The sequence below is a fragment of the Panicum virgatum genome, chromosome 2N (assembly GCF_016808335.1).
Source record: "Panicum virgatum strain AP13 chromosome 2N, P.virgatum_v5, whole genome shotgun sequence".
Taxonomy (NCBI): domain Eukaryota; kingdom Viridiplantae; phylum Streptophyta; class Magnoliopsida; order Poales; family Poaceae; genus Panicum; species Panicum virgatum.
This window is the reverse complement of record NC_053146.1, coordinates 10,175,942-10,196,949: the sequence shown is the minus strand read 5'-3', so window position 1 is coordinate 10,196,949 and position 21,008 is coordinate 10,175,942. Positions and strand designations below refer to the sequence as shown.

The 21,008-nt window shown below is 43.7% G+C and overlaps 2 protein-coding genes and 1 pseudogene across 5 annotated transcripts; 2 read left to right on the top strand and 1 right to left on the bottom strand.

Annotated features, from left to right (window-relative positions):
* The first annotated feature begins 6,752 nt into the window (after positions 1-6,752).
* On the top strand, positions 6,753-7,502 carry LOC120657994 (NDR1/HIN1-like protein 10). Its single transcript, XM_039936193.1, has one exon. The coding sequence runs from the start codon at positions 6,787-6,789 to the stop codon at positions 7,435-7,437; it is 651 nt and encodes a 216-aa protein (XP_039792127.1). The 5' UTR covers positions 6,753-6,786; the 3' UTR covers positions 7,438-7,502.
* Positions 7,503-12,514: 5,012 nt separating this feature from the next.
* LOC120657995 lies at positions 12,515-13,275 on the top strand (annotated as a pseudogene).
* A 498-nt stretch (positions 13,276-13,773) lies between these two features.
* LOC120657992 (probable LRR receptor-like serine/threonine-protein kinase At1g56140) lies at positions 13,774-20,462 on the bottom strand. Of its 4 annotated transcripts, XM_039936189.1 has the most exons (24): positions 20,293-20,462; positions 20,010-20,205; positions 19,223-19,294; positions 19,047-19,118; positions 18,880-18,951; positions 18,478-18,549; positions 18,296-18,367; positions 18,143-18,214; positions 17,836-17,907; positions 17,672-17,743; positions 17,520-17,594; positions 17,339-17,410; positions 17,183-17,248; positions 17,005-17,070; positions 16,879-16,923; positions 16,731-16,795; positions 16,255-16,637; positions 15,969-16,167; positions 15,711-15,869; positions 15,499-15,617; positions 15,138-15,348; positions 14,747-14,984; positions 14,504-14,654; positions 13,774-14,400 (listed from the first exon to the last, which is right to left on the bottom strand). In XM_039936189.1, the coding sequence occupies exons 1-24, from the start codon at positions 20,408-20,410 to the stop codon at positions 14,029-14,031; spliced, it is 3,111 nt and encodes a 1,036-aa protein (XP_039792123.1). In that variant the 5' UTR covers positions 20,411-20,462; the 3' UTR covers positions 13,774-14,028. The 4 variants fall into 4 exon arrangements, with proteins under 4 accessions (XP_039792123.1, XP_039792124.1, XP_039792126.1 ...); XM_039936190.1 differs by lacking the exon at positions 19,223-19,294 and having other exon boundaries at positions 20,293-20,439; XM_039936192.1 differs by lacking the exon at positions 20,293-20,462 and having other exon boundaries at positions 19,291-19,294; positions 20,010-20,160.
* Between the last annotated feature and the right edge of the window lie 546 nt (positions 20,463-21,008).

The following is a 21,008-nucleotide window of genomic DNA, read 5'->3' as shown; positions in this document are numbered from 1 at the left end:
TTAATTAATATTGTCCGAACCCCCAAATAATTTTAGTTGATTAAAAGAGTAACATAACATTCAATAGATTATTGACAAGACATGAATCCAAAACCAACAATACCAAAACTCAGAGGAATTCGGCGAACCAAGAGCTTGCTCATATCCGAGAGAGCTGCAATTCGAATTGTTTATAACCTTGCAAGGGTGTACTACTTTATCCACAAGACGCAAGGACCATGCAACTCACCCAACCCGCTAAAGTTGGATAAGGGGGTACTCGCGTCAACCATTCCCAGCAAGGCTCAACCGTTGAGGGTACGCCCAGCTTGCGCGTGGAGACTTAGTTCCACCGAGGACATTTCTAAATTTTCCTACACATAGTTCTACTCGGGGACCTGCTAAGCCTCCCTGCATAGCCCTTGGCCACGTATCTGGGACCGGGGCCCAATGGTTAAGTCAAAAAAGGTAATTGGCTCATCCGTACCATTATATGGGATATGTGGTAGCACGGAAAGGTGCTCAAGGCCGATGGCATCCACTTGGTCCTTAATCGATCCAAGTGGACTATGCCCATATGACTTCATTCTCTAAGCCCTACCATTCCGCTCGAATCCCGGTACTACCACTTCACTAACAACCAAACCCAACCAGTGCGATCAAGGGTAACCGGTAAGTGTGATACTCCAAACATTCCCTCCTAGCAAGCGATAAGAAATCTAAGCAGGGCTAAGCATCTAATCAAGTTAAGTAATTAACTGACTAACACGTGGTAAGGACATGGATAACAATTCAAGAAAGGATAATGCACGAGAGTAGGTACCAAATTGCAATACATACATACTATACATACATATAGCCCAACAATACCTAAGTGGAATAGCTAAACTAAATCAGATTAGATAGGTGCAAGGAATATGCTTAGCTGCTTGCCTTGGTTAACTTCGGGCTCAACCGCGAACGGGACTCCAGGTTCAGGCTCAACGGACTCGGTGGGCTCCACGGGTTCGACCTCCGACGGTTCGGTCACTATAATGCATCAATGCGATGCAAGAATTAAGAAATAAACTAAAAAACAAGCATAAACCACCAATTAAATTGAGAATGTAGAGGACATCACAAAGAACTCATGAAAATTGGATTTGCCGGAAAAGTATTTTTCTATAAGTAATCATAAATATATCAGTTTTCAGCGGTTCAAAACAAGATAAATCGGAAAAGACATGCAAATTATCTAAACAAATCCAAGAAAATTATCTAGATACTATGTATGAAAACAAAGCTAACAAAATTAGTTTTACTATTTTCTCACCTTCCAGCAAAAAGTTCTATATTAAACTATTTTCAGACAGAGCATAAGAAAAAAAGCTAAAACTTTGATAAACAGCAAGGAAGCATATGAACAAGTTGCATCACTAAAAACTACACCTCACAAGGAGTCTAACAAAATTTAGTTTGAAATTTTTAGAGCAATACTCAAATAACTAAGAATTAAACTCTCTTTTGAAAAATAAACCTATAGATAAATCTATAGCAAAGTAACATACGAAACATTATTTTTCCTAAATAGATCAGAGTGATACAAACCCAACAAAATAAGTTTCATATTTTTCGGAGCTATAAACGAATTTCTATGAATTTTGCAAGATTGCAGACAAATAAAACCTAAGAAAACCCTAGCCAAAATGCTAGGTGCACCCGGGTCCGGCCACACCCGCCAGGCCAGAGGCCGATAGGTGAGCCCAGGGCCAACGCCCCACTCCAGGCCGGGTCAAGGCTCAGCGCCCACCTTGACCCGCATCGGAGTGCGGCCACGGCACGCCGGTGCGCGTGGTGCGCGTGGCCACCGCGCGGCCCGCGCGCGCGGCGCAACGCGCTCGACGCGGCGGCGCCGGCGGATGGCGGCGTGATGAGGCAAGGCCGGAGGGGCTCGGGGCGCGTGCGCACGGGGTGAAGGAGGTGGCGGCGAGCCTCACCGGCGGTGGCGCAGGCGAGGAGCGGCAACGGACGGGCGGCGCGACGGCGCTAGGCGGCGGCGGACGGCGAGCTCCGCCGGGGCGCCAGCACGATAGAGGAAAGGACCGAGTGAGGAGGGGAATCGAAGGAGGAGGGTGAGAGGGAGCTCCCCGCACGAGGAATCAAGGAGAGACCGACCGGAGACGATGAATCGACGGCGGCGAGAGAGCTCGGGGCAGCGGCAATGGAGGGCTAGAGTTTGAGAGGGGGGGGGGGGCGTGGAGGATAAGGCCGCGGCGGCGTCGTCGTGGAGGATAAAGGCGAGCGTAGGACGCGCGCGGCACGGCAGCCGAGGATGGCCGGCACGTGTCCCGGGGTTGGCCGGCGGCGTGGTGACGCGTGCGTGCCGCGGCGAGGCAGAACAGAGAGGAGGGGAGGAAGAGGAGGCTAACGGGTGGGCCTGGCGAGGAAAAAAAATTATTTCTTTTTTTTCTTGTGCTGTGACAGGGGCCGCCGTGGCCGGTGTCGCCGCCGCCGCGGCGGGCGGCCAAGGAGGAGGACACCGACATCTTGGTCCTCTTCGACGACGAGTGATCGGCCCACCGCCCGGCAGGCTGTGGCCGGCCACGCGCGTGCGTTTCTTCCTACGACGACTTGAGATGATCCGTATGCGTTCATGACCTTGGTCGGTGCTGGTAGTAGTAGTAGAAGTAGAAGGGTTGTCGAACTATGGTGGTCTGAGTTTCGTATCCAGTAGATAGATAGATCTGTGGTCGCTTGTTGTCCAGAGAATCGAGAACCTGTGTTTATGATGCCAAAGCTTTTTTCGGGTGGGCAGATTTTTTCCTGGCCGTCGGAGATCTGGGTCTGTTCTAATCAAGTTTGAGTAGAGTTTGTTTCGATCCATTGATGAGAATTAACATGCTGCATTGCAAGCCCAACTATCTGATATTTTTGGTACTATGAATCTCCAACAACTGGCCATCGATCCAAGTGTGGTTTGGGACAATGCGTCTTTCTTCCGAAACAAAACTTAAGATTAGGAAAAAAAATTGAAGCGGTCAAAACAGAACAAAGCAGAGTCGCCTAAAAATTGGAAACGTCGAAACAGAGTGGTCACCGGTCTGGGGTTTGGGCAATGTGCCTTTCATTTTTTCTGGACAGGATGTGCGTTTCAGTTTTAGCCACATGCATGGACATTGCGATCCGAACTGTCTGATCTTCCGCGCTGAACGACAACGATTCCTGTTGTATGTGCATTCTTTGGAGCTGCTGACATGGGCTTTCGAATCTCTGCTGCAGGCCCACACAACTTAAGGCTTCCTCTCCTCCAGCCCACGAGCTAAAATTATTGGCTGGTCCGGCCCACAGACAAGTTAAGAATATTTTCTGAGGAAATTATTGGCTAAAATTATTTCCTGCAGTGGGCCCAATTAGTTGTTATTCGCTTCATTTTGAGATCAAAAAATAAAAAAAACGAACCTGCAGGGCACATGCTACCAATTCCAGTACAACAATCTGCACAGCACAAGATGCCACTCCGATTTACTAGCAAAATTTGTATCATAAATATGGATTATATATTGCTCTATTAATAGGGATTTTTATATATTGCTCCAACTGTGAAGTGGCGATGAGCGCAACCGAGACAACTACCAGAGTTTGCCCATAGGAGCCGCATCTGATAAGAGAGGAAGAGCAATCAAAACGACCGAGAAAGGGGGTGCCGGATGAGGAGCCGGAGATGTAACCATGAGTGATGAGGGATGTCGTATGTGCATTGAGGGGTGCACGTGCTTTTTTTTTTCCCTTTTTTGAGGGACACGTGTATTTTTTTCCTTTTTACATTTCGCGCACCCTGCTTGGGTCTAGCAAAGAGCTACGGAAATTTCGAAGGAGATTCATTTACAGCGCGACTCTCAGTCTCCCATACCTCCACCGTTGTCTACCTTCCTCATCTCCAGCAGAGGTCTGTCGTTGGATCCACCATCCTGCAACTCACCAACGCTGTCGAGTTGCTGCGCCCCTCGTCCATCGATTGTCACGTCGCCATCCATGACCGGTGGTATTCCCGCCATCTTTTACTAGAAGTTATTAGCAATAATGGAATTCAAACCACCTTCTGCGTGTGGATCGAGCAGGCAGCATGCACTAGCTAGTACGAGTACTATTTCTCGATCTGGTGACGCGAGGCGAGAGCGAGCTAACACGGTGATGGTCTGATGGCCAACCGCGTCGCCACCGCGTGCGGGCAGATCGACGCGGACGTTACTATTCCCCAATCCCCACATGCCACATGGTGACGAGTAGACCATGACGAAGGACATGTCAGGTCATTCTTATATTCTATATTCTATAATCCAAACAGGCATTGAATGAAAAGCTGCACTGCGAACCTTTTCTGCCTGCACTACTTTCACAATATTGATCCGTATTTGTATTACGAAACCCGCTCACAAACTCCTTCAGCTTATCATTACCGCTCCTTTCCTCGCAATATGCATCAAATCGAATTTGTACTTTACGGATAGGCTTTTGTATTTGATAAAAGTTTACGGACTTTTATGCTGGCCTCCTAGGTATTCGAACTGACAAATATTATATTATGGACATTGATCCTTTGCACTACTTAACAAGCTTGGTGGACTAGCTCTACTACATATTCTTAAAGAAAAACAGTCTAGCTCTGCTACATAATCTTAAAAAAATTTCTCTTCATAATTTTGTCAAGTATAAATCTACGTACGATTTTCATCTTTGAAGAAAAGAAGTTATTTTGTACATCTACTTCTATGGCCAAGATCATTAAAATATTTCCTTCAGAATTTCGAAATAATGCTCCCTTGGCACCCGGCCCAGTACAGAAATCGGGTGGAGGAGCAACATGGCTAAAGAGAAAATCTGCCACCAAAATGAAGTAAATGTTTAAACATTGAAGATCATCCACAAGAGACCACATTGCCATCCGTTGATTTTCTTTTCTGATCGCCATATGTTGATTTACATGACATCAAATTTATTAGCATTTCTATGTCTTTTTTGAACCACACACACACACACACACACACACACACACACACACACACACACCTTCTTTCCAAACATGATATAATTCGTATAGACATCTAAACCTTTGGATGATGAAGTTAAATTTTACGTACGAGTAAAGCCGCATGTTGCCTTCAGTCGGTCGGGGGCTTAATAACTCGAATTCATTAGTTTTTGTTGTTGCAAATTATCCTTGATTGGCCACTGCATTCTATTTCTTTCATCATCCCATGAGTATAGGACGAAGAACATAAGGTTTGCAAAGTTTTTTCTTTTGGAAAACAAGTGGTAACAATACAGGCATTCCACTTTTACTAGAAGAAAAATGGCTATCAGTCCATCCAAAAATATGATATGAACTTTGTACCGTGTCTGGTTTTATTATACCAATATTTTTGAGGTAGATCAAAGCTATGGAGTCTTTTAGTACAGGATGGTACTAGAGGATCCTCCACAGATTATTTCAAAAGAAAGTATGTCCCTTAATCACAACCACTGTGTAGGTGAGATGGTAAAAAATGTATGTGTGAGGCAAGAGGTTCTAGTACTGGTTGGAGAACCAGGACTAAAGCCAGTTCTCCAACCTGTACTGAAGGTATGTTTTCTAGTAGTGTTTCATCCCCGTGATGAGCAGTAGAAAAATTAAGAAAGCTGTATACGTAAAATATTTGACCATCACCAAAGAGAACTCCTAAGTCGTTTTTCTATCATTCTAAAACTTTATGATAATCATCTATACTTTTTTATATAAAAGTCACGATTCCAATAGTCAAGTCAAGATCACAATGCTAGCTATATATATCCATAGCAACCACATCCAACTCAGAAGCCAATGCAATATCAAAAGCAACAAAAGTTAGCCAGTTGACGCGCGCCTCCCTCAGCAGCTCTGAGTCTATCTCCTATAGCCAAGGGGCTTTGCTACGGTACTCCAATTACCTTTTAGGAGGTAAGAGTTCAAATAAATCTTAGCCCTTGAATACTAGGAGGAAAACTAAATAACTAATTAATTAAGGAAAAATCTGCCGTCTATCCTAACTACCCGCATGCTGCTTCCGTGAATCTAGCAGAGGCTTGCAAATTTGCATGTACGTATGCATGAAAATCTCGATATCCTCCCTTATTTTGTTAGGATTCAATTGTGTGCACGTTTCTTAATTACATGTTGGTAGCTAGACACATTTGTTACATGTCGATCTCTCTTGTTTGGAAAAATATTTTTTTCAAGTTTGTCATACACATCTCAAGTTAGATCTTGAAGGTATGCATCTCATATCATTACAAAATAACATTATAAACTCACGGTGGTTCCTTTATATGTCACAAAAAATGATGCAAACTCAAGTATGCAAAGGCTCCAATCATGTTCGTGTCATTCCCCAAGAAAAACAAAGAAGTTACACTCACACATGTACACATGCTCCATCGACGTATCAATCATGTTAGATCTAAATTGTGCATATACATCATGTATTTATGTTAAAACTCGTGATGGCAAAAAAACGTCACATACAATCTGCTGGGTATATATGTCACGTGCACGGAGGATAAAAAATAATTCTTGTCTCAATTTAATGGCCGGCACATCATGTGAAAAAAATAGAAATATGAGATCTCAACTAATCATGCATGCATGTTAGATCTAATCCTCTATTTTCTAATTTAAAATATATAGAATAAATATTAAAACTATTACCTTCTAAGAGGTAATATGGCATTAGATCAACGGTCCACAGTTATTTGGGTGTACCATAGCAAAGGCCATAGCCAAGGTCCGGTCCAGCAGCTGCCACTGCTCCATCCATGGGGGTGCTCGACGAGTGCTGCGACGACTGCCGCTGCTACAGCTGCAGGGAATTCTGGTGGTGCGTCCTCTGCCTCGCCGTCCTCGCCGCCGTCGCCCTCATCGTCGTCCTCGTCGCCGCCTTCGGCTTCGTCCGCCACGTGAGCGTCACCGTGGACGACGCCTCCCTGACGCGGCTCGCGCTCGTCGGCGGCGCGCCGGCCGCGGCGACGGCGTTCGCGTACAACCTCTCGGTGACGCTCACCGTCCGCAACCCGAACTGGGCGATGAGCATGGCCAACACCAAGCCGCTCGACGCGGCGTACAGCTTCGACGGCCAGCAGTTCGACCGCGTGCGGCTCGCCGGTGAGGGCGACAAGCACCCCGCCGGCAAGACCAGGGTGTACAGGCTGGCGTCCGGCTCCGACGGCGCGCCCGTCTCGCTGGGCAACGCCGGCGTCGCCGAGTTCGGCAGGGAGAACGCCACGGGGGTGTTCGAGGTGGAGGTGGCGGTGAGAGGCGAGGTCAAGTACACGGCGCGCGCCGCCAAGTGCGCCATCGAGGCCATCTGCCCGCTCTCGCTCCAGCTCGCGCCGCCGGGGCAGGCGCCGGCGGCCGTCGTGTTCCAGAAGGTCAAGTGCAAGCTCGCCAAGGCAGAGAAGGGCTGCTAGATAGGCCGCGGAAATGCCGGTTGGCGATGATGTTCATAAATAATATGCAAGGCTGTTGTCATTTATATGTCTGTGTAAGTCTGCAGTCTGCACTGCACGAACTAAAACTATGGAACGTGCAGTTTAATCTTCTGCAGTTAGGTAGCTAGTCATCACTGAACAACCTTGGTTTGTTAGTTTGCGAAGCTTAATTCTCTGTTGTTGCAAGTGGTACGTGACACCAAGAGGTAGAGGGTCACGTAGTCTTCATTTAACTCCCTTTTGTTTCTTGCTTTGAGGATCCAGACCATCAGTAAACCAGGGTAAGCAAAACTCTCTCGGTCAAAGCGCCGGTCAAAGCGAACTCCTACTAGCTAATTATCATCTTAGTTGGTGTTAATTTCAAGGTAATAAGGTCGCATGGATATATGACTATTGTTAGCTGTTTTTGTTTTGCAAGTTTATATGTTGGTCAATGTGTAGTGTGTTTGTTATGGGTGTTAATTGGTGGCCATTATGTGCACCTCCAATCCTCTTTAGTTCAAAATTCTGTAATACTTCTCCAAAATGAGATCCTATTTTGGAAAACTTTTTGAACTAAAGAGGGTTGGAGGTGCAGCTAAGAATCACCAATTTACACCCCTAATACTATATATGACAGTATGTTATAATCAATTGCGCTCCAAATTTGCTATTCATTCTCGCTAGCTGCAAACATAAATTGTTCAGGTTAAATTAATATTTGTAGTTTGATTTCCACCATATATGTGAAGAGCCATATGCTCTTCCTTGTGGTTTCGGTAAAATACTGAATTCCACTATAGTCAACTTTTATGAACCATTTGTGTCTGTAATAAGATAATTATTAGAATAGTGGGTCCATGTGAATTAGAGAGTGGATTATATTTTTTAATCGGGTCATCACCAGGGTTAACCGAACCGTCGGTAACCGGTCCGGTTTGACCGGTTACCGGTCAAACCGGTCCGGTCCGGTTCCGGTTTGGGCCGGTACCAAACCGGCCCAAATTCAAAATTTAAATTTGAATTTCAAAAATGAAAACTTCCTAAAAAATTCCTAAAAATACTTCAAGGTGCAACGAATCTAATGATGTCAAATTTTCTCAAAAATTCATTCGTTTAACATACTTTTCTGGCATTTAAAGTTAAAACAAAAAAGAAAAGGAAAAAAATGAGACGGCCCATTAAGGCCCACTTGGTAAATCGCTAAACCGGTCGAACCGGCCGGTAAACCGGTCTAACATGCGATTTTAAATTTGGATTTGAATTCAAACCGGCCGGTAAACCGGTCAAACCAACTGGTAAACCGGTCTAACCGGTCGGTATACCGGTACGAACCGGTTGAACTGAGTTTTTTGAATTTAAATTTGAATTTGACCGGTTTCTACCGGTAACCGGTGCAACCGGTCCGGTAAACCGGAACCGGAGCCCGGCGGTTACCGGAGACCGGTCGGTTAGGTGAACCCTGGTCATCACTTGACAAATAAAATAAATGCAAGCTGGGCCTTCATAAAAAAACTCATCACTGTTTGCACAAATATAATAATGTGGCTAAGTAAATCACTAGGAAAAAGACCTAATAAGAAATTTCCATAGAAGCACTAACAACAAGATCCTCACCAGCTGAAATTGAGGGAGTGCTAAAATTATATTTATAATCTTTTGATTGGATAAGCACAGCTTAAATCCGACCCTGGATCGGATGATTATTCCTGATGATTTTAACCATCAGTCTGAGTAGAGAATTAATGATGAATATCCGAACCAAAGTTTGAAATGGTATATATTTTATTTAAAAATATAGCCAATCGAATAAATCATATAATTATCTAACACTAATTATTTTACATCATAATACTATGTTATTTACATCTAACATTTTTTTCCCGTAGTCTTTCTTAACATGGAATACCTCTGTAGATAATGATAGTTTAGTTAAGCATAACCATATACGCACAATGCTTTTGTTTCTCCGCGCACTGTATCCAAGTGAAAAGAAATGCAACCAAACAAGTTACTGTTTTTTAAAAAATCAACAAGTGAAACATACTTTAGCTGATTATAAACATTTACTATCTCTCACGAAATTACGTGAAGCACGTCACAAAGAAAAACATAAATTTTTTTTATCCGAATATCGATAGCCTTACTGGGCTGAGTCTAATAAGCAGGCCCGATCGAAGCATTTGGGCTTTACCCAGCCCGGTCCAGGCCCGCAGCATAGCTATTAATGAGTAGGGATGGCAACAGGTCGGATAAAGTGCGGGTTGAGTAAATACCCGCCCACGATAATACCCGAAACTATAAGGCATACTCGTACCCGCGAAGTCTAGCGGGTAAAATTTTATACCCGTACCCATACCCGCCGGGTACGGGTCGAGTTTCGAGTACCCATTGGGTATTTTAATAATAACATAAATAATCTATCATTTGATCGTATTGATTAGCATATTTTGAATTTATCATCTATATAAGCGAACACAAAGCATTAGTAAAACTAAACGGATCATCTTGCACCATTTTTTTTTTTGAAATTTTCAACATCTATTTTGTAGTTGGATGTAAATACATGCGTTCAATTCTAGTTATGTATTTCATCTAAAAAATGTAACAATTATCATAGGCTACACTACAAATAATAAGCACAATGTCAATATCATTTTCACATCTATTAGTTCACACAATCTCACTATCCGTCTATTTAGTTCATACAATCACAAGAAAATGAGATAAAATTTGTGAATGATAAGAGTTTACTAGATTATTTTTTATATTTCGGGTACCCGTTGGGTACCCGCGGATAAAATTTTTTACCCGCGCTCTACCCGCGGGTGAAATTTTATACCTATACTCATACCCGCGGGTAAAATTTCATACCCCTACCCTCACCTGTCGGGTCGGGTACTCGCGGATACCCACACCCGCGGGTAAAATTGCCATTCCTATTACTGAGGGCGTGTTTTGGAGGGCTTCAAAAGCAGCTTTAGCTGAAGTCTTCCCAAACAAAATTTTTGGACCGACTTCAGTGGTGAAACTGACCATGAAGTCGTTTTTAGCTTCCTCTGGTGTGGTGAAGTCGCAAAATTGTGGCTTCGCCAATTTTATGGACGGCTTCCACCTCAGTGCAAGCAAAGTCGGAACATAAAAACTATTTTGTTAAATATTTTTTAAAACGATTCCAACTCCACCTGAGGAGCCACTCTATAAGAGAAGTCAGAGTCGGAGCTGTTTTTTAGGAGGGAGAGCCGTGCGAAAACAGGCCCTGAGCGCACCGCGCACGCGGTAGAAGCGGAGCCGCCTTCAAGTGGTCCCGGGCTCCCACTTGTGCGCGAGCAAACGAAAGCTTCTCGGAGCCGTTCCCGCGCGAAGAACTTGAAACCCAAGGCTTCCTGGGAAGGAACATGTGGAGAAGAAGGTGCTCCTCGCCATCTTGAAGCCTTCTTGGCCTTGAGCTCAAGTTGGGGTGGAGGATTTGGGGTTTAGGGCTCTAGGGAGAGGGAGAGCACTTGAGGGAGAGAGTGAGGGAGGGAGTGGACGTGAGAGAGGGAGAGAGTGACGTGAGAGAGTAAGGGTGAGCGTGAGGGAGAGAGAAATAGAGTGGTTATAATGTTTGTGGGACACACATGTCATACAGGTTCGACCGGTCAGACCGGTTGTTCCGACCGGTCAGACCGGTCCGGCCCAAGCTGACAAAAACAAACTTTGGTTTAGTGATTTTGTTGCGTGAATTTAAAACTAATGGCCATGATTAATTTAATTACAGAGGATTAGCACGGGTTACAAGCTGGAGCCGCACCAAACACCCTCTTCGTTACCTGGTGCCGAGAAGTTTCTGTAACCAGTGATTTCATTTCAGCATCTCTGACTCCAGGTGTTGCAGAGTTGGGTCGTACCTTCTTGTGAGGCTGTCCTTTTACTCATTCTTGTCAAGATTCTAAAACAAAGTACAAGGTGGACTGTACAAAACGGTTAATTGAGTGAAAAAAAAGATAGAATTGCTACTCGGCAAGAATCTAAGGTTGGTAGTGCAGAGGGGCCGACAGATTTATTAATTTATATTGTTATTCATTTTCCTTTTCTTTCCTCAGAAAAAAAGTAACAAGTTACATACACTCAAGTATATGATTGTAGAGTCTTAGAACAGAGAGGAACATGGCATGTAGTTTTGGTACATTTCGGTCATGGTCCCATGATCATTATTTACCTTCAAATTTCGTATCTGATATCACATAAAGTAAGTTTTGTAATTGAAAGTTTCCTCTTTGTTTGTTTTCTAATTTTCTATAAGAGTATAAGTAGATAGTATAGTACACTATAGACTTCCTGTCACTATAGACTTCCTGTCACTATAGTAGATTACGTCTCCGGCGACCGTGTTGTCGCCGTCGCTCGCCCTGGCCGGGGCTGTGGTTTGCCGCGTTTGTGGCGGCTCTGGTGGCCGTTGCCGCGCCTTCGCCTCCGGTGTTGGGTGGTCGCCGTGGTTGGTGGTGACTCCGAGGTCGTCGTCCATCCGTGCCAATGCTCTTTTGTTGCATCTCCGCCATGCTATGTCTACGCTTGTGGTCGGTTCAAGCGGATGCTTTGCCGCTATCGTCGTCTCGGCGGAAGCTTGGCCGCCGCCGTCGCTTCTTAGGCGGATGCTTGGCCGCCAATTGCTGTGCTGTTCGGTTTTAGATGGATGATCATCTTGGTGGAACCTTTGCCGCTGTCGTCGCTTCTCGGGCGGATGCTTGGCCGCCGTTTTCCACGCTTTTAGGTCTTTAGATGGATGCTTCGCCGTCTAGGTGGATGCTTTGCCATCTTAGTTGTAGTTTGGTCGTTTTAGTATTTCGCCGTAGACATTCATGGTGACGATGTATTTTTTCTGCAGGGATGGATGTTGGTCGTTTCTAGGTTTGTTAGGTTGGGTGGCTTCTCTTCCTTTTCTTTCTTTCTTTTTGCTTTAGCTCACTTTCGGTCGTTGCCACTTGCTTGGTGGTCTTGTATTTCTACGTTACGAGGGTTCTCTTGTAGCAGCGTCGCTGTAATTCTCCTCCTCTTAATGAAATACGTGCTCAGGCACGTTCGCGAAAAAAAGGTTAACACTGCGAGATGGCGGCATCCACACTTTCAACTTCATGCACTCTCAGTACCAACTTCGGCATTCAAGTCTCCACTGCTGCAGTGAAGAGTCCTTCATCTGTGAGTTTTGTCAGCCACCCCTCCGTGACCTCTGGCCTGAAAACCTTCAGGAAGCTTGGTCTTGCTGCAATGGCTGTCTACAAGGTGAAGCTCGTCTCACCCGAAGGGGACGTGCATGAGTTTGAGGCTCAAGATGATACCTACATCCTGGACTCTGCTGAATCCGCTGGAGTGGAGCTGGGGCTTGCTCTACCTGCGCTGGCAAAATTGAGACTGGCATTGTCGATCAGTCGGATGGATCATTCCTCGATGATGCACAGCAGGCTGAGGGATATGTTCTCACCTGCGTGTCCTACCCGAGGTCCGACTGTGTGATCCATACCCACAAGGAAGGTGAACTGTACTAGTCAGTCACATGGAGACTGAGATGCAGATGCACTTGAAGTTGTTAAGGAGCAACAGCCAGCAAATGCATTATGTTAGATATCCTGTCATGCAGAATGCAGCGCTGCCTGAGGCAGCCAATTAATAGGTTGAGTTTAAACATGGTGCACAAAGTTAGCTCATTCAGCTGTTGAAGTTTTTGGATGCCTCTGATAATATTGGTGTAGTAATAAATAAAATGTAGAAAACAATGTGACTGAATGTTGCATGTTGGTATTGTACTATGCATCTTCATGGATCTTTTGGCCTTGAAAGTTCCAGCAGCCTGATCCTCCATAGTTTATGGCTCTACGTATCACTGCACCTGTGCACCATATTGTTATTTGGCATTGTACCATGCAGCATCCTTGCAGCCTTTTTTTTTTGGTTATATCTGAGCTCTGAAGAATTTAATCAGAATCTCTGGCATTGTTCCCATGACTTGGCTCTGTGGAAGGAAATTATGACGTGCTTCAGGGGGGCATCAGGACTTGGTACCAGCTACAGCAGTCAGCAAACCCAATTCACCCCAATCATTCCTCAGACTCCAAGTTTATGATTTCTCTTTCGTTGATGATTAGGCTTTTTCTTAGATTTATTGAAGCTACCTAAACCCGTTTGCATCATCTATTAGGAAAGCAAACCTAAAGATGTTAGATCTAGCTACGAAGGTGATCTCTCTTAACACCATGATCGCTTGTCTAACTATGTAGGCAGTAGGCCCTTGTATGTATCTTCATGAAGGTTTGCCTGGACTTGATCCTTTGAGATGGTTGATATCCCGAACACATCAAATTGCAATCATGAGAATAAAACTTACATATAGCAATCCATACCACTTTACATTGACCGTTATCATTAATTACCAAAACTACAATCCAAAGTTCCAAACTAGGGTCATACAACATGTAAACCCATTTATTCAAAACTACCTTTTCCACCTGACAGTACAATAATTCAGAACGAGATGTTTTTCCAACTCATATTTAACAGCGTCTGAAACGTTCACCTCATCAAACCGACCACCTTCAGCAGCGATCATCTTTGTTTTCACATTCCCTCGATCTCGTGGCTTGCTCCGGCGATCGTCGGCGACTGGGTGAGAGGGTCGACCTCTTTCTGCCTGCTGAACTCAGGGGTGGTCGACCACCCCCAGTAGCTGCTCGTGCCGCAGCTACTGTCCCGGCCCCTGAGCTGCGATTCAGTGATGATGGCGTAGCTTGGCTTTGCCATCTCCTCAGCCACCTCGGCTTTCCCGGTAAGCATTGCCACCACCCTCGACATCGGCGGCCGCCGGTGCGGCGAGCCCTGCGTGCACATGAGCGCGACATGGATGACTCTCAGAGCTTCCCCGGCGTCGAACTTCTCCAGCCTTGGGTCCAGGATTCGCAGTGGTTGCTTCCCTTCATACAGGTCCCATGCCTGTTAACATAGGCACAGCAACATTCAGTAACAGTAAGAACTAAGAATGGGTTCATCTTCATCAGCACTCCTGGATAGATGGAAAGATCGTCGAACTGCTTACCCTTTCTAAGATATAGATGTCACTTTCCTCGAGGGAGTTACTGGTGTTGGGTCGGCCAGAGACAGCCTCCAGAGCGACCACCCCGAATGCGAAGACATCGGCCTTTTCAGTCAGCTGGCCTCTCATTGCATACTCAGGAGCCAGATAGCCACTTGAACAATGGTGAGGTGAGGGAAGTTAAATTCAGCTGAGCTGTTGGAAGGTGCAGTCATCATAAGAACAGCAGTAGTGAAATTTTCTCACAATGTGCCGGCGATTCTTGTCGTGCTGACATGCGACTTGTTCTCGTCGTAGAGCTTGGCGAGTCCAAAGTCGGAGACCTTGGGGGTGAGATCGGCGTCAAGGAGCACATTGCTGGCCTTGATGTCCCTGTGCACGATGCGGATGCTGGACTCCTCATGAAGATAAGCTAGGCCTTTGGCAATGCCTAAAATGATCTCAAAGCGTGTTGACCAGTCTAGCTTCAACCTACTATTTTTTCCTGTTAATGCAGAAATTAATAAGGCATTGAAATTAAGATGATGGCAAAATGCAGAGAAGGAAATTATTGAGAGTTGATGAAGCAAGGTTTTATTAGGAGGGATGAAACAGAGGCAATTTTGAAGGTAACAGGGATGAGCAGAAGTGTGCTCACCGAAGAGAGCTCGATCAAGGCTTCCATTTTCAAGGTACTCATAGACCAACAAATGTGTGTTACTGTCAATGCAGCATCCATGCAGTTTGACAAGATTCCTGTGTTGGACAGCAGAAATGGTTGCAACCTCTGCCACGAACTGTCTTTTCCCCTGATGAGATGATTCAGAGAGTTGTTTCACGGCTATTGCTCTTCCATCAGTTAGTGTACCCTGCCAAATAAAGGCGTTACTAAAGTTACATGTGTATTTTGACCAGAGGCCAACAAGGCCGCTGTAGAGTTATATTCAGCTAACATATACCAAATAAGAAAAATACTCAGTCGCTATTTCGCAAGACCAAATTAAATGGGAGAAGCAAACCTTATAGACTGGCCCGTATCCGCCTTCTCCAAGAATGTTCTGAGGGCTGAAATTATCTGTAGCTAACTTGAGTTCAGCATAACTGAAGACATCAGGTTGTCCAATCAGGTCGTACAGTTCTACATTTTTCGAGGATACATGCATGAGAAAATAGTTCATCTGAGAATTATTATGTATGGGTTATGCCCTACAAATAGTGAGTTATCTGATACCTTGTTGCTGTCGTGCTAGCCTTCTTCTCCTTTTAGTGAACACAAATATTCCAAATAAGGCTGCTAATCCTAAAACTGCTGCACCGATCACTATTCCAGTAATTGCTCCAGCTTTGCTTTTCTTTTTCAGTACACCATTTCGCACAGTTGGAGTAAAATCTGGAAAAAAAGCTGAGGCCTAAGGGTTTTGTTTATCTGAGAAAAGCCAATGTAATGAACTTCTTCTTTACGCTAACCTAATGATTAGGCTGGGCTTACCTGGAGTAACGCATAATGCTGAGATCATCGGCCCATAGTAACCTTGTTTAGGGATGCAGCAAGTGCCCTTGCCAGCCCAGAAGAGATGGATCTCAAGGAAGTTTTTTGACACAGTTGCTGTGTAACTCTTGCTAACTGCAGTAAAAGATTTTCCACCAGCTGTCTTCCTTATATTGAAGTTCTTTTCTCTAAGAGAACCCTAAGCACATGAAAATATGAGCACTCTCAAACAAAGAATTAAACTGTTTATTAAATCATATCATGCATGCATTCAATTTATACGTACCTGGACATATATGTCAAAGACTCTCCTTCCTAGGCTTTGCCAAGTCTGTGTGTCCGGATAAGCAGTCTCTGCAAATTGAAGCACAACAGTGTAATTTCCATTCTCAAGTCCAAGGCCGTAGTATCTCAGTGACGATGCTGACATCCTTGCTGTTTGGAACAGTTCTGAATCTGCTGCATTCTGAAACTGCTCGATGGAGCTATATATTATGTTACTTCCATTTGGGGCCTGGTTGAATTTTCCTACATTGCTGACACCCCATCTTGTTTGACCGGTAACATAATATGATGAAGCCCCAAGGTCTGTAGGATCTACATCGTACATAGTATTATCTGACCCTGTCATAGACCTATTACTGCCGCAGTCTACCGCGAAGGAATAATCTGCAGTTAAGAGGTACATAATTACTATAACCTTTTACCAAGATCCCTGACATCCTGTTACCTGCTATGGTTGATGAAGAGTGAAAAATATACATTGTGGAGAACCAAGGAAACAAGGAGTGTCTTGCTGGAGGCAGTTTAGTCCTGAAGGTAGAATACTGTGCACATAATTGAATTTTACAAGTTGTTAGAAAGATTCTATTAAAATTCAACTCCTGCAGAAGTATAATTAGATGCCTACCTGTCGTTGGTGCTATCAAGAACGAAGTTGTTTGCCACCAAATTCCTTGTACGAAACAAAAATTTGAGTATATTCAATTCTCTCCTCTTAAGTAGGAAACACAAATTTCAGAAATGTTTAACTTACAGATGCAAATCGCTCTCAGTAGTCCAAGAAGGAAACCTTCCGGTGAGCCGGTTATATGAAAAATCTCTGCAAATAAAATAAATTAACTTACATGTGAAATAACGAACCTGCCATTAAATTAGTCAAATAATTTGTTCTATACAGGAAATTTAATTCTATGCTGAATTGGTTGACATACAAATTTTTTAATAAAACACTTTTCACATCAGGTAGGCTTCCTGTAAGGCTATTGTTCCCAAGAAACCTGAAATGGGTATGGTACAAGATGATGAAGCATGGACATCAGCTTAGGTGGTGTTTGTATAATGGAAATAATCAATAGAGAATTCCTTACAGGAATTCAAGTTTGTCCAGAGTAAGGATTGATCGAGGAACTTGACCTGTGATATTATTAAAACTCAAGTCCCTGTGCCATTTGAGAGCAATGTTACTTGAGTGGACACTTCACATTAAATTTCAGAAAAGAAAACAATAACATCATAAACTGGGACAATGGCCCGTTGATTAAAACTTACAGCAAGATTAAATTTGCAAGCTTAGAAATATTAACTGCTCCAAGATTACCAGATAACTTGCAGTTCCTCAATATCCTGTAAGAAAGATATTTAATCTCAGTAACTAGCCAATATAATAAACTGTAAGGTTTACGGTTAAAGGTGTCACGAACAGGGTACTCAAAGATGTCAGACTACTGATGAAGGCCAACGAAGAGCTTCCATTTACAATATCACCAACAATTCTGGTCATTGTATTTAGAACATCAGTTATTTTGACAAACTTGACCTTCTAAACTAGCACAGGAACAATGTTGCCAAAGTATGAAATACTTACAAGTTTGTCAGCCTGGTTAGATTAGACAAACTTGCTGGAATCGGGCCCTCAAAAGAATTTCCGTGGAGTACCCTACAAGTTCATGCTTTCAGAAAAGAAGTAATACCATACCAAATCCATCTTTGAATATAGAAAAAGCAAACTATATTGTATCCATATGTTGTGCGGATCAGTTTAATGACATGGACATGCGACCTAAACTCCTAATTCAAATGCGAAGAACATATGTAGAAAAGTTCTGCTGCATAATTTCCAGTTATCTCCTGAATAATACATGACGTGTTGACTAATTAATAACTATTCTTACAGATCTTCCATATTTGTCAAACTCCCAAAATAATCAGGTATTTTCCCTGTGAAATCATTATCCGATGCTCGCCTGCAAGCACAACAAAATATTTAACATTGAAAATACAGAAGCACAATGAACAATAAATTGTGGCACCATTGTTGACCGTACAGAATCTTCAGCTTTTTAAGCTTTGAGAACGTTGAAGGGAAGGGACCGCTAAAGCCACTACTATCAATGTACCTGTTGGGTAAATATTGCAGAAATTATCATGTTCAACAACAGAGATCTCCCAGTCATATTCTAGTGCTACTAGAAGTAGTGTTTTAGCAATTAGAAAGGGGCCGTCTTACAATTGCTCAAGTTTGGACAGATTGCCCAGATCTTCAGGAAGTCCACCGCTAAAATTGTCCAAACTGATGCCTCTGAAACAAAAGGAAATAGGTCAGGAGTACAGAATTCATTTGGGTGCCATGCTACTGGTGGAAAAAGGGGCATGCTTTCTCTGATGAGCCTTTTGATTCAAATATTCTCCATTCGCATCTCATCGAACAAACGAAGCACCATTTGACAATGGAAATTACACGGATGTTCTTAACATATAAGTTACTTTCTTGATGAGAAGTTATGCACATAGTTTGTGCCATATGGTTAGATATGGTTGTATAACATCAGGCTATCATTAATCTATAGGACATTGCTAAAAACTATAGTTGAAAGTCGAGGACCTATATAGGAAAGAAGAGACTTCTTACAGCAAATTGAGATTCGTGAGGTTCCCAAGTTCCTTTGGAAGTGGCCCAGAGAATGGATTGAATCCCAGGCTCCTTTAAAAAAAGAATGGTATATAGTTCAGACTTCAGACAACACTAACAGATGGAGATTACAAGAATTTTAGAGCTTGAGGTATTATAACTCCTACAAGTGTTGCATTCCAGAAAATTGCCCAATGAATGATGGAATTGGACCCATCAAGTAATTTTGATCCAGGTTCCTGAAACAACACCAGAAACATCTAGCACATTAACAGCAAAGAATTTAAAACATTGATTTATTTGTTCATCATCAAGACAGAAAATAGGAGTTCGATAGAAATACAGGTAAGTTAGGTAGGTGAGGTTCTGCAGTTCTGAAGGTATCTGACCGACAACATTCAATTCGTATACCTTCCTGTACAAATTAAAGAAGTTGGAAAAATGATTCAGTTGGTACTAGTACAAAAGGGTAATACAGTTTCAGTTCATAAGAACTGGTTTGTGTTAGATTTCGTTTCCGACTATCATTTGGTTGGTAACCTCCAACCTTCAGAAACAACGTGAGAGCAATAATGAACCGACAGAACTGTGGCACTCTTTATTTTTTTTTCGGGGAAAAAACATATTTTCCCTTCCGTTTCAGTCGTTCTTTTCCTTCCATTTCCCTCCCAACTGTCTAAGGTTAAATGACGAACTGTGAATACATATTTATCAAGATGTTTATCTTAAGAGGGGATTTGATCTTTTATTTATAAAGCACGGCTCTTCCACTGCCAACAGGAACGATAGTGATAAGGAACAACACAGAGTTGTCATGGCTGTAATGGATGCAGTGGAAAAGAGACGTTTCTCATATTTAATTGTAATTTTATTTTTTACATTGGTCCATTCTGTACTAGCTAGTTCATATTTCCTTTCTTAATATATATATATATATATATATAGAGAGAGAGAGAGAGAGAGAGAGAGAGAGAGAGGAGCACGGTCCCATGTTCTTGCAAGCTTCCATGGACAAATTGGTAGAACTTAAGCTAGTACTAAAGCATTTTCGTGACGACATGGCCTCTTGGTGCCGGCGTCGAGCACCTAGTGCGCAACTGAAACAAGCTAGACTGGGCATATATACGCACAGCATGGTGATGTGGCAGACGGTGTTGCTGTTGAAGGAACAGTCGCACTTGATGCCCGGGTTGAACTCGCTGTTGCCGTCGAGCCCCACGCCGTCGTCGACGGCGGCGCCGCTGCAGGGCTCGCCGCTGATGTTCCACGCCGGCGACCGCGTCGCTTTCCATCCCCATCTCCCCAGGATTGTGTTGAGCGCCGCCGCTGCACGCGTCAACATGCAAGTGAATTGAGCTAGGCAAGCATGTACACTTAATCTCAACCATGAGGTAGCGCCTAGTAATGTCCAACCTTCGATCGGATCAGTTCTTGCTGCTCGCTGAGCCTGAACCCGAGGTGCTTCGAAGCATGTGCGCACAAGCACCAGCCAAAGCAGCACACCGCTGCTGCTGCGGTAGCCACGCCTCATCTCTCCGTTTGTCGAGTCTCTGGCTCTCTGCACCTCTTACTCCTCCCTCTCTAACATGAGAAATAATGTCGGGGCTGCTAGCTTATTAATACTCCATCCTTCCTAAATTATATATCATTTTAGTTTTTCTAATTCTAATATATGCATTTGTTATTTATTTTTTATGAAATACAGTAAAAACACGCTTATAAACATACACGCACACTCATCTATATGAATAAACGCACACAACTCTACCCATACGAGCACCTCCGAGAGACTGAGCCGGCAGATTCTCGAAATTGAGGAAGTCACTAGTCACCATAGATGCCTTGCTATAAAAAATAGCACCAGTTAAATCTTGGAATAGAACCAAAAAATGCAAGACCCGTACCAAGTTGGATGTACTTGTGGTGACTTCTCACTCAGTCTCACGATTACAAGTGCATGTCAGTGTATGTCGTCCATCTAGTTTCTGCCTTAAACCACAAAACAAAAGCATTGATCCACTGTACTTACTATGTAAGCAATTTGTCATCTCATGACTATAAACAACTTAGGCATGCATGTGAGCGTACGTGTGTCTGTGTTTTTAAAACAAAAATATTGGCCATCCACT